At 35.8% G+C, this 18,011-nt stretch overlaps 1 protein-coding gene across 1 annotated transcript in view; it reads right to left on the bottom strand.

Moving 5' to 3' along the window:
* Window positions 1–18,011, bottom strand: part of LOC115412764 (contactin-associated protein-like 5) — a 308,387-nt gene that overhangs the window by 53,627 nt on the left and 236,749 nt on the right. Inside the window, exons 15-17 of the mRNA XM_030125412.1 lie at window positions 15,659–15,786; window positions 9,556–9,726; window positions 6,377–6,595 (exon numbers count right to left, since the gene is read on the bottom strand). Coding sequence (XP_029981272.1) covers window positions 6,377–6,595; window positions 9,556–9,726; window positions 15,659–15,786 — 518 coding nt within the window. The remainder of the gene's footprint in view (window positions 1–6,376; window positions 6,596–9,555; window positions 9,727–15,658; window positions 15,787–18,011) is intronic.

Below are 18,011 nucleotides of genomic sequence, written 5' to 3'. Positions count from 1 at the left end.
GGGGGGGTGGGGGGGTGCATATCATCTGGCACATCAACCCCTCCACACACACACCCACTCGTAAATTCATTTTCGGGCGGCAGCAGGTAGTCAATGATAAGGTGAGTGGAGCTCACTTTGACTTTCACTTTGTCTCAGCTTTATCTACAGAGTTATAAAACGAACCACGTCCTCCTCATTTACAGTCGAGGAAAAAATTATTAGACCATCAAAAGTCATCAGAAACAATGGTTATGCAATCAAGTACTAACTCCTGTGTGTATCATGTGACTGAAACAGACAGAAAAGAAAACATGAAATGCCTAAAAGCACTGTTTTTGTCAGTACAATGCCATAGCTATTGATGGAAGAACTGAAGTGATTTTGGTTATTATCAAGAAAACAAGGAAAATGGATAGATATCAGCTCTGAAATTAAACTCTTATGAGCTATTTTTGTTGTTATCATTATATTTGACCAAACAAATGTACCTTCAGTTGGATCAGGCATTAAAATTAACAAGAAATTAAAGAAAACAAGGGTGGTCTAATATTTTTTCCACAACTGTAGGTCCATCGTGTCACTTTTAGAATTACATACCACCCCCCCCACCCCCCCGGTCCCACACATTCTCATGCATGATCAGACTCATGATGCCATTAGTGGGGCATGGCTCAAACCCTGATGTAAATAACTGGTATAAAATACAGTTTGTCATCTTTTCATGGTCATCAGATATGATCCATTTGGACTTTCAGAGGGTCCGTAGTTACCGTGGAAACACCGTCATCTTCTACAACACTGATTCACCAGTAAAACCCATGGAGTTGGATCACTGATAGTGGATGGAGTCTTTTGTTGTTGTCTGAAAAAGTCACTTTCTCTTCAGTTTTCTCTTTTTTGATATAACCTTTGAATTTACTGTGAGTTTTCATGAACATCTACATGATCAGTCAATTAAATATGGGGAAAAATACATGATTTACACTGAAAAATGTAAAATTCAGAGGCTAATATTACAATAAATGGTGACACATCGCTTAAGAAAGGTTAAATAGAGAGAAAATTCATTTGAGGACTGACACAAAAGTAGCACTGTCTTTATGGGTTAATACTATTTAAATATTTTACAGTGCATATTTCCTTTTTTCTTTTTACTCAGGTATTTCCTTTTTTCTTTTTACTCAGATATCTATGAAGCACATAAGAATTTCATTGTGTATGCTCCGTTTACACAATGACTAAAAAAGGAATCTTGAATCTTGAAATGTTGGTATCTTCAGAGGGTGCGATCCAGATCACATGGTGGAAAATAACTACCTTTATCCAAGGGCAGATTTAAAGGTATTGTCTCTGCACTGCATTCCAGACATAAATACTGGACTTTTCACTGCACTGCGTCTGACAGCCTGTCAGTACAATGTCAACATGCTCTAAAGGATAGAAACTATACTGCAACACTTCATAACTGCCCGTCGAGCAGAGATGTCACACCAGACACAGTGAATAATATGGGAGATTTGATGATTTAGTACTAGGGTCAAGGGGCAAAATCTTTCTATAGAGACACATTAGAGGCTAGACTTCTTCTAATTACCCAATTAGCACTGTCCAAAATTAGACTCCAGACAGGGTACTGGTTAAAATGGATAGTATATGGACAGAAGTCACACATTGTGAGATGTTCAGTGAGGTGTTTCATTGCTAACAGGGGTCTGGGCTGTAAACATATAACGACAAATGTCATAAAATAATTTTAAATATCATTGCAGAAAAATTTTTCTTTGCATTTAGGGTGAATTTTATTTACATTGTTACTCAAAATGCCTATAATTTGGAATTTGCAACTCATATTACTCAGTGCTTTAACCCTAGAACTAGAACTTTTTATGGAAATTTGGGGAATTATCACCATTTATTGCATTTTACATTTTTCAGTAAAGACATATATTTAATTTACTGACCATGTAGATGTTCATAAAAGCTCAGAGTAAAGTCAAAGGTTATTAGTTTATATTTCAGTAAAAGACAACATTAAGTGAACATAAGAAGCGTCTGCCAGTGTCATCATTTATCCATTACATGGGTTTTACTGGTGAATAAATGTTGCAGAAGATGACGGTGTTGTCACATTCACTGTGGAGCCTCTGAATGGATCATATCTGATGCTGCTGAAAAACCACGAAACTGGACTTGACCTGAATTATTAAAAACTATTAATAGAATTGGTGACTGAAAACTTATTAAACATTTAAGATCAGTAGATACTTTTGGTTTAAAGGAGTGATATTTTGCTTTTTTTAAAATGAAATTATGCATTTTAAAACATTTCCCTGTGGTCTACATAAACTGTAAATGCTATGCTTGGGTCTGAGTTCTTCATTAATTCAACTCCACAGGTCCATCTTCAACCCTATTTCTGAGTAATGACACGAAAAGGTCGTTTTGAGCGCTGACCCTTTAAATGCACATGAACCACTACACGCCCCACCCCCTCCAGGCTGCTGGCTGTGCTGCTCTGTCCCATTCAACCAACAACTGAATATTTTAGGTAATCAGCTCAAAGTTTAGACATATTTTCAGTATGGACTACAGCCGCTGCTGCTGGTAAACAATTATGGCGTACAAGGAGAAATGTTTGTCAGAAGTCTTGACCTTATATGTGCAAATGTCGTGACATAACTAGTTATAGACATGACAAATTAAGAAGGAATTAAAACAGGTTGTAGAAATCCACTCAATTTTTGCCAAAATGAATATAAAGATAGCTTTGCAGCACCTGGAGGGTTCAAATTCTAACTTTTTGAACTATTAGGGTCCAAATACACAAATAAATGTGAAGTGAGTTTAGCAAAATATGACCCCTGTTAGTCTTAATGGGTTACACGTTCTACCTGTAAATATCTGAAATATCTATATTTATTCACAAACACCCAGGAATTCTCACAAAGATGCTTACTTAAAAAGAAAAATCAGCCATTAAACTAAAGAAACATTTTTTTTTTTTTTAGAAAAAAATTGATAATTTTTCCCATGTTATTATTTCAAAATGAACAGGAAGCTGTAGAAGCTGTAGATGTGATGTGTCCCAGTATTTTTGTCCATATAGTGAATGCGTATCTAGTGTGTTTTTCCACTTTAATTATTCAAAATGCTGCAATAAATCGTGTTTAAAAAGTTTGCAAAGGCATTTGAGGAGCTGTTGTACAAGAACACTAGGGACATTAATGAAAACAAAATAGATCAAAATAGTTTTCTATTATCTTTAAACAAACAGCTTATGTTGAAATAAAGGAGGCATTATTATGATTTTAACATCTGATTATTAAAAATAATGTGTTAAAAATGCAAGAAATGACTGACAGATCTGGGTGTGTGTATAGAAACAAAGAAAAATTCATTCATTCACAGTCTTTCTCGTATACAAGCTGCACTTGAACACATCATACAATCTGCAAAAGACTAGAGGATAGAATCATCACAACGGAGGCAGTCCACTGAGGAGTGATGGTTAAAATCTGTGATTCCACACATATAATTGCAGAGTGTAGCTGATTGGCAGGATAATAACCAGACTGAACTGCATGACAGTATTATTCAGTTCGTGATTGGTGGAGAGGGTTTGCACCAGGCTGGAGACTTGTTATTAATAAGCTGACAGATGATGGATTTATAGCCCTGTGAACACATATCTGGGGTTCCTAAACGATTCCAAATTATTGTTTTCCATTTGTTTTAGGATTTTACTTCAATATGGGAAGAACAAATACTGCATATCCTTAACACTTGAGCACATTTTTCCTGCTCACAGAATGAATATATTAAAGCTGTAGTGATGTCGCTGGGCAAAACTGTTGAAGTACCTTTTAATATTCTGTGATTGAAGTGGTCTACAAACCCCTGTGGATGCCCTCCCTGTGAGGCAGATTATGGTTAATCCCAGGTGTTTGCACACAGGTAGGGGTTAAATATGAGATGGACAGCTCTAACTACAGTTCACTGTTCAGATGGGACTCTACTGGGCTTCACATAGAAGTGGTGTGAAATGAAATCAGGTCATCTGTGTTTCTATTAAGTCTGTTGGTTTAGACTCAGTATTGATTTTAATTCCCTTAATATTTGGTATTTTAATGTTGCATGAGCTGAAATTGAGGTTTTGTCAAGCCTTTTTGTCATATTGTGTTTCGTATGCTAAAGGATGCTAAACTGTTACATGTCAGACCTGTCACAAGATGTTATTACAAGACATAAGATATTTAAGGTATTTATGATCATTGCATCCTGTTTTCCAGTTGGTGTCTGCCACTTGGCCTGCAGTCTTTAAATGACCTCATCTTGTTACGTCTTATTCATCCTCCTTGCCTCCAGTGCCGCTACTCACACTGGTGTATGAAAGTGTATGAATGTTTGGTGGTGGTTGGAGGGGCCGTAGGTGCAAATTGGCAGCCACGCTTCTGTCAGTCTGCCCCAGGGCAGCTGTGGATACAGATGTAGTTTACCACCACCAGAGGGAGAATGTGTGAGTGAATGAATAATGGATCCACTGTACGCGCTTTGAGTATGCGTTCGGAGAAAAGCGCTATATAAATCTAATCCATTATTATTATTATTATTATTATTATTATTATTATTATCCTCTGTAATGAGTTCACTGTAGAAACAAATAACGGTTTATTGGGATTCCAGTAAGTAAAAGTTTTGTCTTTTTTTTTTTTACGTTAATTTATTTGTATTTTTTTTGTCCAATACAGAATTTAAAAAATCATTGCTGGATCTCAGGAGGATATCTGTGGAGTTTGCATTGGCCATAGAAGATAATTTCCTTCGTTTTTGTTCCTTGAGTGTCACTGGTTTTGTTTCATGTTATATCTGCCATGTTAAACATAGGAAACCAATACAGTTAATTTTCTCTGTACATTTTTTTTTTTTTTTGCAGAGATATGACTCTTCTTATGATGGTCATGCATGGTTATTGTTTTAATAGACTTACTACGATGGTGGCATTAAGGTAACAGCATATGATAATATTATTATTTTTTTTTACAATGATTTCTACGTCATTTAATCATCTACTGAAATTTAAGTATGTTCATATATATATTCATATCCTGTTTTTAATATTTTAATGTTACATGAGCTGAAATTGGAGGGTTTTTTTTAGCCTTCTGTCATATTGTGTTTTGTATGCTAAAGGATGCTAAACTGTTTCATGTTAGACCTGTCACAAGATGTTATTACAATATATAAGATATTTAAGGTATTTATGATCATTTCATCCTGTTTTCCAGTTGTTTTCTTCCATTTGACCCGCAGTCTTTAAATGACTTGGTCTTGCTGCGTCTTATTCATCCTCTGAAATGAGTTCAGCGTAGAAACAAATAGCAGTTTATAGGGATTTTTTTTTTTTCAAACTTTCATAAAATGTTGATAAGATAACTGCCTTGATTGGAAACAGCATGATGCAACAGTTTTGTTTTCATATATGTTTTCTTTTTACCTCTGCCATGTTAAAAAAAAGGCAACCAATATAATCAATTTTATCTTTACACTCTTATGCCAAGATATGACTCTTATGATGAACTCTCTTATGATGTTCATGCGTAATTATTGTATTATTAGACTTGTACTGTGATGGTGGTATTAAGGTAACAGCATATGATAATATTGATAATAGCAATTATTTCCACGTCATTTAAACGTCTACTGAAATTTCAGTGTATTTACAACCGTGGTCCGGGGTTTTAACCAGGTTTGAAATATCTGTCTGTCTGTTTATCTATATGTCAGACAGCTGTAGAAATCATTATACATTGTTTTCCTATTAATAGATATGTTAGAGTGAAAATAACATTTGTTTACTCTACAAATTACTGACAATAATTTCCACATAAAATACATGTATTTATTTGACTGGTGTGTAAGATAAGATAAGATAAGATAAGATAAGATAAGATAAGATAAGATAAGACTTTATTTATCCCACCGTGGGAAAATTTCACAGTTAGCAGCAGTAACATTTAACAAGCACATGTAGAAAAAAGACAGGTAGATAAAACATAAACAAGGGAAAAATGAGAGAAAAGAGAAAAATTATAAATTTGGTATTTATATGAAATATAAATATAGAATTAGAATTAAAATAAACATATAATTTCCATGTAAAGTGCAGTATTCAGACTGAGGTTAATACAAAAAACATCCTTTTCTTTTTTCGATGTAATGCTGATGTTTGATCTTTGCTCTCCACCTGTGTCTTAAGTTGCTGCTGCTTTATGATGTTTCTGGTGCAGAAATGCCAGCAGATTGGGTTTGTTGGATGATTTTTGTGTATGTGTGTGTGTGTGTGTGTGTGTGTGTGTATGTGCGTGTGTGCGTGCATGTGTGACGGTAAACCTACCCACAAAGAGCTGACTGCTGAGACGCAGGCGGAGGTATCCTTCGGCCGGAGCCTCCATGAAGCGCAGGGGGAGCTCGTCGACCTGCAGCGAGGCCTCCTTCACATTACGCTCTGCCCTCACGTAATGCCACTGTCTGTCATTCAGAGGGAGGTGGGACTTCACGGACAAGACCGCGGGGCCGTTTCCCACATCAAAAGAGAACGTCACGGTGGAGGGAGCTGCGAAGGGCCGAGGGCAGACGTACACACATACACAGGTCAGACTGAATGTGAAAGCGCTTTTTTATGTTCGACTCTGTCATCCCTCCTGATGCAATGTGATACAATGCTGCTGGGAAAAACTTGATGACCTGAAAAGATTTATGAGGAGGCTCAGCTGACAGCTTGTCAATATTTCATGATGCTGGAGTAATATATAAAGGCTGAAAATATTCACAGAAACTGACTCCTTCCTCATTTTTATTAATAAAATCCACAGTGTCACATGCTTTTCAGCAGCTTTAACAGTTAATATAATCATTGAAAGGCGGAAAGATACCCTATAGATATGTTTATCAAACGTGTTGTTAGGTTTTCTGATTATTTCTCATTTTTACATGTATGTACTTAAGCCCACAAGGCAAGTGTGATATTGTTTTACACATCTTTCTTCTTTTGTATTTGCATTTATTTAATAGCATGTTGATATACCACTGCACAGTCTGCTTTTTTTCTATTACATCTGTCTTGTCTAATCTTACAAGGTCATGTTCCTGCACTCTCAGAAGGCATGTGCAGAAAATATGCTTCAATCAATGTATAGTGCTCTAGTTTACACATTTTCAATGAGCATACACAAGCATATTCCAGTATTATTGCAAATTTGACAATATTCTGAATTGGACAGGTCTGTTCTGCTTGGATGAGCCAAATTAGGCCTTTTTCCAAATGGAGCATTTTCCAATTCAGACATGAGGGATATTATTCCATCTTATGAGGATTCGACTCATACACAGCAAAACCAGAACAGGGATTTAATTTGTGGGTTTCATTGCAGGTTGCAAGAAAGACAGAGAGCCTCGGTGGTAGAGGTGGATGAATTCAAAGAAAAGAAGAAAGAAACACCTACAGTTAAATGTTATGACAGAGGATACAGACAGGTTTATGGATATGAGTAAATATCCAGAAGCCAACCTTTTCCCATGAGATATTTGAAGGGAAAAAAAGAGGGTTCATTCACACAGTGGAATTTTTGATTAAAATAAATAAATAAATAAATAAATAAATTTATTGGGTAAGTGACTATTTTTGGTAAATTCCACATGCATTACAAGACAGTGACAGCCACAGTTCCAGTGAGGACAGTGAGTGAACAATCTCAGGTCCAATGTGGTCTACAGGGTTTGTAAGGTCCACCTCTGCATGAACAGTGAGTGCACCTGCTTTGTTAGGTACCATGAAGTAATGGTACTAATGTAAGGAATGATGTTCAAAGGGAGAATGTGGATGTGGACATGTGTCTGGATCAGCACTGATGTTGGTCTAATGCTCTAAAAGTGATGTTCTACTGTTCTGAAATACATGCTCCTTTCACCTTACATGTGTTTTTCTTGGATTTTTATATATATGTAGTCTGTTTTATCTTGTTGTACACTGTCATTGGGTGTCCTGAAAGGCGCTTATAAATAAAATGTGTTGTTATTATTATCATTATTATCATTATTATCATTATTATTATTATTATTATTATTATTATCATTATTATTATTATTATTATTATTAGTAGTAGTAGTAGTAGTATTATTATTATTATTATTATACACTTCTTGGTTTTGTTTTGTTTTTGCCACTTACACATCACAATAAAAAGCTTTGAAAAATTTCATAAAAGTAATAAAGTCTTGTTATGTCCTCCAACAACACACCAAGGCATTTTTTTTAAGTACAAACATTTAGATGTGATTTTAAGCCAATCCACATATATTCATGTACTGTTTATTGAACATGCTTGTATCATTCCAGTGATGATTATCTGAATCAAGGAATCAAGGTTTTCAAACCCAGTCCTGATACTCGTTACCCATAAGAACTCTCTGTTTTCTATTATAGGAAAACTAGTTTTTATCCAGTTTATTGTGTCTGAAAGTCATTGTATGCCTTCTTTGAAAAAGCCCTTCTTAATATGAGCCCCTAATCTCAATATTCTTACATCTGGATTTTTTTTTTTTTTTTTTTTTGCCACTTATGGATAAGGAACTAACTATGGTAACTTCTTTAACCTTGATTTTCTACATAACAGTACAATTTTTTGTCCTCCAATAAAACGCTAAGGTTGAAATTTTGACTTTCAGAGTATTTCTGAGTGTCCTATAAAGGGTTTAAGGGAAAGGATTGTTTGCAAAGAAATAGGAATATTAAAGGAATATTCACTTTCATTGACCATGTAAACAATTTATTCTGAATATTGTCTTCTTTTTAAATTGGGGAAAACTGCCATACTAGTGCACATATAAATGAACTCAATGTGAATTTCAATACCGACTAAAACTGTGTTGCAGGGGTTTTCAGCAGACCATGTGAAACCAATCTCATAATATACTTTCACACATATTTGTGTTAACAATCACGACATATTTGCTGCTAAATTGTGTTAAAATCTCATCCAGCAATGTGTAAACATGTAAATCGATTTGTGCCACTTTGAACACATCCTTTGTAAGAACATGCAGCCTTTAGTACAATCTCAGAAATCCAGATTGCATCAATCATAAATACAGATCACTTTTTATTTAGAGGAAGTAATATAACCCCATTAGGTCACTCAGTAGTATGTCATCTGTGAAACTCTCCCTGAAGAGTGTTACTTATTTAGTATGTGTTTATTAAGGATTTCTGGCTCCACTATGAGGCTGATAAGGAAATGCTTTTACGTTCTCGTATGACAGCATGACATTGCGGTTGACTATGTCATTAGGATCACATCATGCTGTGCAGACCTGGCAGCTGGCTTCTCAGGGAAATTAAACTGTCAACTGTGGCTGCCACTGCTGTCAGAAAAAAAATATCACAGACAGGTTTTGTGGGTGTTCTTATATATGCCTATGCTGTTTTTTTTCTGTCTGTGAGCATGTGTTTGTCATGTGTTGTGTGTGTGCTGCACTCTTCTGATTCAGATCAGAGCGTTGTGGCAGATCACTCACAGCTCAGCTCCACTCTGATGAAATGCTTGAGGCCTAAATTTTCCAGAAAGACTCCTGAAGGGGAGCCGGTCTTGAAGTAGAAGGAGATATCAGAGGCGAGCTCCGCTTGGAGGGTGGGGAAGTAGAGGTAGGACGACTCCTGGTAGAAAGAGGCTGCATTCCACATGGTCTCTAAAACAAAAACAAAGCGAAAGAAAAGGAAAGCAGGCTGGTACCTGGAGGAGGACAGGTCTCATGAATGAACTGTATTATTTGTCTTCACTAGGGGGTGATGATACTGGTATACCAATTTTAATTTCCTTTCAGGCATGGATTTTTCATATACATAACATATAGATAACAGCTTCAAACCTTCTGCACGCAGCACAATAACACTGATATCAGTAATACAGAGCACTGTGCAGAAGGAAAACTTATTAACTGTGCATGCCCTTCTCACTCATAATTTGCTTTCAACGTGAAGTGATGTTGAAAATGTTGTCCCACCTATTTTTTTTAACTTCTCTGTTGCCTTCACTGCTGTTTGCGTGATGGAAAATTCATCAACTGTTTCATGCAAACTGACAAATTCAGTATATTGTATTTATTTGTTCAGCCATGAAAACCCTGCAGAACTCAAAGTCTTCTTAATACATAACGAGGTTAAAAATTTTATATATGCTTTGTACTCCTGAGTCAGAAATTAAAATATACGGGGATAAAGTTAAAGTGTGAGCATTTGTATCCTTAGTCCTCACTTTGTCCCACATTTTGAGACGTAAGTTCTGCATCTAGATTCAATAGATTTGTTTATTTTTCTCCAGTTTATCGTACATGTTGTTCAGTTTGCTAAATATTATTATTATCTTATTTTCTTCATCATACACTAGTGCTGGGCAACATATTGAATTAATTTGATTAATCAAAGTTTCACTTTCTCAGAATCGTGGAAAATGCCAAAATCACAAAATTGAGATTATTTCTCTGGAAACTTTTCTTGCTCCACAAAAACCAAAAATACAACCTCCTGTAATATATAAATTGTGATTGTGTATTTTTTTCCAGTCATATACACCATATAGTTTTAGTAGGCTATACCAGGGGCTCCAAAACTTTTCTATGCCAAGGCCCTACAAACAGCAATAGCTTCTGGCCAGAAACAATATTACAAAATATGTCAAGAAACATACATTTTTAGAACGTGCTTTTTTACTTTTATTCACTATACAATAATTATTAAATTGGTTTAGCATGAGAATACTACTAACTAACATGTTTCCACACTGTGTATTCATTATAATCCTTGATAATAAGCATCTTTTTTTTAATGTTGTTTTGTTTTGTGTTTTTTTCTTACCTTTCCTCCAATTTTCTAAGGATCCCCTAGTACCCCCTGGTGGCCCCCACTTTGAAAACCACAGGGCCATTCTATTTCTGAATCTATGTTATCATTATAAATTTATTTACCGTATTTATTTATTTACTTTTCTAGTCTTGTAGCCCAAAAACAATGGATAAACATCACATGTGCGCACTTGAAAACCCTGACTGATCAGTGCATGGCAAAGTTTCTGGACAGGCGGATGGACAGACAACCAGCTGATGACAATACCCTGTGGCCAGTGTGGCTGAGGGTAAAAACCATTCATTATCCAGCTCGTGCACCCACTTTGTAGCATTAAGTCAAGAAGAACTAAATCAGTTCAATGAACACTGAATTTAATTTTGTTCTTTTCAGCAACAGGAGGAAATACCAAGTATGTGTGAATTATACCTTAGTAGAAAAGTTATTTTTTTCTTTTCTTTTTCTGTTTTTTTTTTAAGAAATGGTAATGTGTGTAGTATTATATCGCTATCCATGTCTCATATCTTGACCCACATTTGGTTTGTTGGGACCTGGTCAAACTAACTCCAACATCAAAATACCACGATACACCCTTTGGTCGTTCACCTGTTTACACCATTTGCATTTTCTGCCTTAATTAAGGTCCTCCCCTTTGAGATGAGAGTGACACTGAAACCAACACTGGTGAAAGTATTCAGATCCTTATCCTTGCACTGCAAATAACCTCTGCATTGAAACCCTATGTGAAGTAAAACCAGTCATTGTGCAGTAAAATGGTTCCTCTCAGTGTTACACCATTATATGTGATTTACTGCAGTAGATGTTTAAGGCTGAGCTCATTTGAACCACTTTATGTACTGTTGTTTGGTAGCAATACATCACATTCATACAACAACCATTAATCTCTAAAAACCTTTCATGAGCTCAGAAAAACAGGCCTGAGTTCAGCTTTGTGATGATGCATTTTCCTGCAAATCTCAATGTAAATTTCACACTTAACCCCCCCCCCCCCCCCCCCCCAAAAAAAAAAAAAAAAAACACCACATTTCATCCTTCAGTTAATCAGTTTTATGAAACATTGACATGTTAAGTAACTAAAGCTGTTAAACAAATGCAGTGCAAAAGTAAAAGTGACAATATTAGCCTTTGAGTTGCAGCGGAGTTGTAAGTTTTCGTGTATTAATTAAAGTAAGACACGACAATGTGGGATTTCATTCCATTAAATAAGTTGTGTAAAACCAAAACAACACTCTCCTTGATCTCTGACACATTAATTAAAGATTAAATGCCTATATATTAATGTCAGAAAGTCTATTTATTATTCTAAATAGATCTGTGCTTCACAATTTGTTATAGACACTTGTTTTGAGGGGATACTTCATACTGTTAAGGTATTAAAATGTGCAGGATGACAGTGTCAAGAACAGTGGTTAACCCATAAAGACCCAGTACTACTTATCTGGCAGTTCCAAAATAGTTTTGTTCTCAATATATATACCTTTTTTTATTATAATATTATCCTCTGCTTTTAATGTTTTTAATGTTGTGTAAATCAGGTATTGTCCTATATTTAATTTACTGATCATGTAGATGTTCATAAAAGCTCAGAATAAAAAGTGAAGGTTATTATATCAGAAAGAGAAAAAACTGAAGAAAAAGTACATTTTCAGCGAAGATATCATTAACTGAACATAAACCCAGTGTGTCCATCCACTGTCATTGATCCAAATACATATGTTGTAGAACAGGGGTGTCCAAACTTTTTTTAAAGAGGGCCAGATCTGATAATGTGGACATTGCCAGGGGCAAGTGGTCCCTACGGACGTTTTTTAAACAGTAAAAATTACATATAAAAGCGCTGTTCTACAACAATTTTATTTTCATTGTCACAATATCATTTTTTTAAATGGCAATGTAACCAAATCTAAGCCACTCAGGTGTGAACAAATTAAAACAAAAAAAAAAACATTTCTGCCTTCCTTTCACATCTGGAGTCAGATAACATAGAACAAACTGTATGGAGTATCTGAAACGTCCAAGAAGTTGATAAAAATCTTAACCCCACATTCATTTTAAACATGACTTATATGAGTAATCATTACTCATATATTACTCAGTAATGCAAAGTCTGTTAACGTTTAAGATGAAAACATATGACTCTTACTCTTGTCTTTCACAAAATCATTCAGAAAGTAATATTTGTGTCACATCTACAAGTACATAACACCAGCAGTTAGAGGCAACTAACCTGGCAACTTGGTAGCCTGCCTTGGTGGTGAATTCATTGAACTCCCAGGTTCACATGAAGAGTCACTGTTGAGTTTAAAGCAGCTTGAATTTGCTTCAATTTTTCGGAACGCTCACTCCCTGCTAGCTTGTCGCATGCGTTAGCATGTTTTGTCTGCTAGTGTCTCTTTACATTGAATTCCTTAAACAAGGCAACAGTCTGTTGACAAATTAGGCAAACACAATCGCCTCGATTTTCAGTGAAAAAAAAATTGTAATTCCCATCTCTCCTGGAAGTGGCAGCCCTCACTGTCAACTTTCGTTTTTTTATTTACAGGCGCCATGGTTACAAATTATCGAAAAGGGTTCACGGCAAGGTCACAGAGCCAGATAGAGTTAGAGTGGTGCTGCCAACATGAGGTGAAAGGAGAAACTGCATTTTGAACCTTTTATGATTCATGTACTCAGTTCAACAGTCCAAGCGGGCCATAAATAATACATTCTAAAACCCAAGCTGTGGGCCGTATAAAATCTGACCACGGGCCGTGATTGGCCCCCGGGCCGGACTTTGGACATGCCTGTTGTAGAAGATGACGGTGTTTTCACGTTCACTATGGAGCCTTTGAACGTCCAACTGGGTCATATCTGATAACCATGAAAAGATGATGAACTGCATTTTACACCAATTATTTGCATGTACTGATAGGATTAGTGGATCAACAGGTATTAAACAGTTTAAATCAGTAGATGCTCTAAGAAGTTGCCTAAAACTATCCCAGTAGTGTCTACTCTTGAGGGAAATGTCATAGAGGTGGTTCATGTGTGTAAGTGTCTTGGAGTCTTGATAGATGACTCCCTCACTTTCAGACCCCACATAGAAAACCTGGTAAAGAAGTTAAAGCTTAAACTGGGCTTTTACTTTCAAAATAAGTTGTTTTTCTTTTGAAGTAAAAAAGCGTCTTGTCATTGCCACTTTTTTTTTTTTATCTGTTAGATTATGGAGATCTGTTTTATATTAATGTATCATTAAAATGTCTTCAAATGGTTGACACAGTTTATCACTCTTCTCTGAGCTTTAATACTAATTCTAAAGCCATGACACATCACTGTGAGTTGTATTCCCAAGTGGGTTGGCCTGCCCTGTCCACTAGGAGGCTGGGATATTAGTACACCTTTATTACCTTGGAGGTTATGTTTTCATCGGTGTTTGTTTGTTTGTCTGTTAGCAAGACAACTCAAAAAGTTATGGAAGGATTTTGATGAAATTTTCAGGAAATGTTGATACTAGCACAAGGCACAAATTTTTACATTTTGGTGGTGATCGGGGGGGCACTGATCTGCCTTGGCCGAGGTCTGCGCTCTCCGAGTGCTTTTGTAGTTTAGAAGGCCATACTTGGACTATTGCCTTCCTATATCTGTAGGAAGAAGAAGTGTTGGTTCTTACTGTCTGTGATCAACTGATCATTTGTTCCTCTTTGTGCCATATGTCTGTACAGAACTGGATAAAAGGGCATTTGTCTTATCTGCTCCTTGCACTTGAAATATGTTGCTAAAAGACTGGAAACTGACTCAGTTGATCTGACTGAATGCTTTTCAATCCAAACTCAAAGTGCTAAAGACTAAGTCAATATCTTGCACTTGTTTTTCATAGTTTGACTTGTCCTGTAAATGTTTGTATGTTGTAACTGTGTTGTATTTCATGCTGCCTCTTGGCCAGGACTCCCTTGAAAAAGAGGTTCTTACTCTGAATGGGATCTTTTTTCCCCTGGTTAAATAAAGGTTAAATTAAAGAAAAAAAAAAGCATTTGGTCAGTGGTGGCTGTTTGGGTCTTTATGGGTCAAATACACATACCCACAACTGACAACACATCTCTATTTATTTTTTATACATAGTGTCTAATGCATGCTATCATAGCATTTGGTCTCTTTCAGAAACTATCTTGGTCAGAATTAATATAAAATATTGCTGTTCTAGTTACATTTGGCTGCAGATAAACTGTAATATTTCATCTGTCTATGGCTGACTCTGGGGAACGAAGCAGTAAATATGTGGAGTCTCTTTCATCTTACAAGGCCTGTCCAGATTTCACATTCCCCCCATTTGGATGCCATTACATTAACTTCATTTGGACACTTTTGTACAAAGCTGTATAGTAAGTGCACTCAAAGCGCACATGAACAAGAAATAGATATCATCCAAAATGGAAGGGTAACCCTTTTAGACAAATGGCTAAATCTATGTTAAGTGCTGCGGTACAAATGTGCTACAGCACTTGATGATTTTATTCATTTATTTTGAGTCAAGAGGTCGCGGTATGGAGGGTTGAGATATAATTTGAAAAGGCGGATTTTTTAGTTGGGTTTAGATTTAGATTTGCAGAGACTCAACCCCTCAGAATCAGCAGAACAGATGAAGTGTTCATCCGTGGATGAACACGTACTGGTAAGAGTAAAAACTAAGAAACCCTCCAACATGATGTCTGTGATGAAGACAGAGCCTCCATCTGCATCCAAATCTGGCAGAGTGGCTTCAGCAGTAAGGTGATCACCTACTGTCTCCATAACAACGCAGAGGGCCGATGTGGTACACAGCCTGCGAGCCTGTTCTGTTTGTGTCTCCAACCACCATGTGGCTCACTGGGAGGTGGTCTTTATAGGAGAGGATCCCCGTGTCATTAGCCCTGTGACAGACAAAAAAAAAAAAAAAGAATTAAATCAACAGTAACTCAGCGCCTCTAGGCTACACACTTTTATGGTGGTCCAGAGAAAAGCATCCATTCCTCTGCATTAGCACAGAAAGCTCAGTAAACACATTAAAAAGGGAGCAATCTATCACGAGCAGACAACTGCCTCTGGAAATATGCAAACTGAGCTGGATCTGGAAGCTGTGCTGTGGATTAACATACAGTAAGTACTGTATAATGCAACCTTTGTTTCTTCATTCAATGCCTGGAAATTATGATTAGTTTGAACATAACTTTAATATATATGTATAAATGGTAATCAGTCATTTTACAGTGCAGTATGCAAATTAATATTGTACGGTGTTTGATGTGATGTTTTATACAATACAAAGCAAATTATGGTCTTCAGTGACTGAAGATGATCAGCCTCCTATTAGCAAAAGTTGTAATCTAAATAAAAAAATGCAGGATATTAAAATATTAGAGATGATTTATGATTTAAGTAAAAAAAAAAAAATTGTTCCATTCACGATTTCTTTATATTAAGAGTAATTATAATTTCAGAGGTCTTTATGTTTTTGAATGGACTAAAGTGAGGACAAATGTGAAGTCAACAAGTATTTGGGTTGTGGGTGTGAAATTATGGGATAGACTTGATGATGAATTTAAGCTTTTCACTTCTTTGACAAAGTTTAAAAAATGCCTTAAGAATAAAATCATTCAGGAATATTAAGTTGAGATGGTAGATATATTTTTGTTGTTGATTTTTTTGTTATAATGAGAATACTTGATGCCGTACACGTTTAATTTAATATAACCAGTGGATCAGGTGAAAAGGATAGGCACAAAATAAGCTTTTGCTTCTAGCCTATTCCTTTTTTGGTTTTTATGTTTATTATAATCATTGTACTAAGTATGATGATTAATGTAATAACTAAAATAACAATTCATTCATTCATAAATGGTCATTAGATCAAAAATCAATATATTCCGCAATGTCAGAGACTCCATAATGTGTGATAATTTAACTATGGTACAATAATTACTACAACTGCATGTTTGCTTGTAAGTAATGAATTATATATATACATACACAAACATATATACGGACTTAATCAGTCTGGTGTAAGTATTCTGCAAGTTTATTTATCCTCTTGTTCTTCATCTTCCATATTAATTTTATGATGTCATTCATCCCAAATCTTTAGCAAAACACAGAAATGCATATTAAAATTTAAAACATGTGAAAAGTTCTGGAGTGACTTCATCCACACTAGGGTTTTGAAAAAGTTTCAACAATCATCTCTGAATATAATATTATGTTAAACACATTTCATATGATGAGGGGAGAGTAGTTGTGGGTCTGTATATGTTAGCCTTTAAATGACCTGGTGACCTGTCCAGGATGTAACCCCCCTTCGCCCGTGAGTAGCCAAGAAAGGCTCCGGCACAACCACAACCCTCAGAAAATGAATGAATGAATCAGTGAGTGGATGGATGATGATGATCTACGTCTTTGTTTGCACATTAACACAACAGTAAATAACACAAGTCAGATTTTCCAAACCAAAACATGGTCAGCTGTATATCCAAAGTACTCCAATGAAATGAAGTACAGTGTGAAGTACAGAACTGCACAAAGTTGTAAAGTTGTACACATACATTATGTCTCTGTGGCGCAATTGGCCAACACAGTCAGCTGTTAAGCAAAAGGTTGGTGGTTCAAGTCCACAGTCAAGAACATTTGTTTCCTTGACTAGTCAAATACCATTTTGGGATCAATAAAGTCGCAATTAATTAATTAGGATTCTTGGTTTAGTAAAATTTAACCCATAATGACCCAAACATCTACCAACGACCAAAAGCATCTACTGATCTAAAACGTTTAATATTCTGATCCACTAATCCTTTTCATGGTCATCAGATATGACCCATTTGGATGTTCAGAGGCTCCGTAGTGAACGTGGAACCGCTGTCATCTTCTACAACATTGATTCACCAGTAAAACCCGTGGAGTTGAATCAATGATAGTGGATGGAGACACTTGGTTTATGTTCAGTTAATAATATATTTTTCCAGAAAAAGTTACTTTTTCTTTAGTTTGCTCTGTGTTTGATATAATAACCCTCAACTTTAATCTGAGCTTTTATGAGCATCTACATGATCAGTGGAAAATACCTTATTTTTCACTTCAAAACGCAAAGTTCAGAGAATAATATCAA

The sequence above is a fragment of the Sphaeramia orbicularis genome, chromosome 21 (assembly GCF_902148855.1).
Source record: "Sphaeramia orbicularis chromosome 21, fSphaOr1.1, whole genome shotgun sequence".
Lineage (NCBI taxonomy): Eukaryota > Metazoa > Chordata > Actinopteri > Kurtiformes > Apogonidae > Sphaeramia > Sphaeramia orbicularis.
Note: the sequence above shows the minus strand (reverse complement) of the source record. Positions and strands in the feature narration are given on the sequence as shown.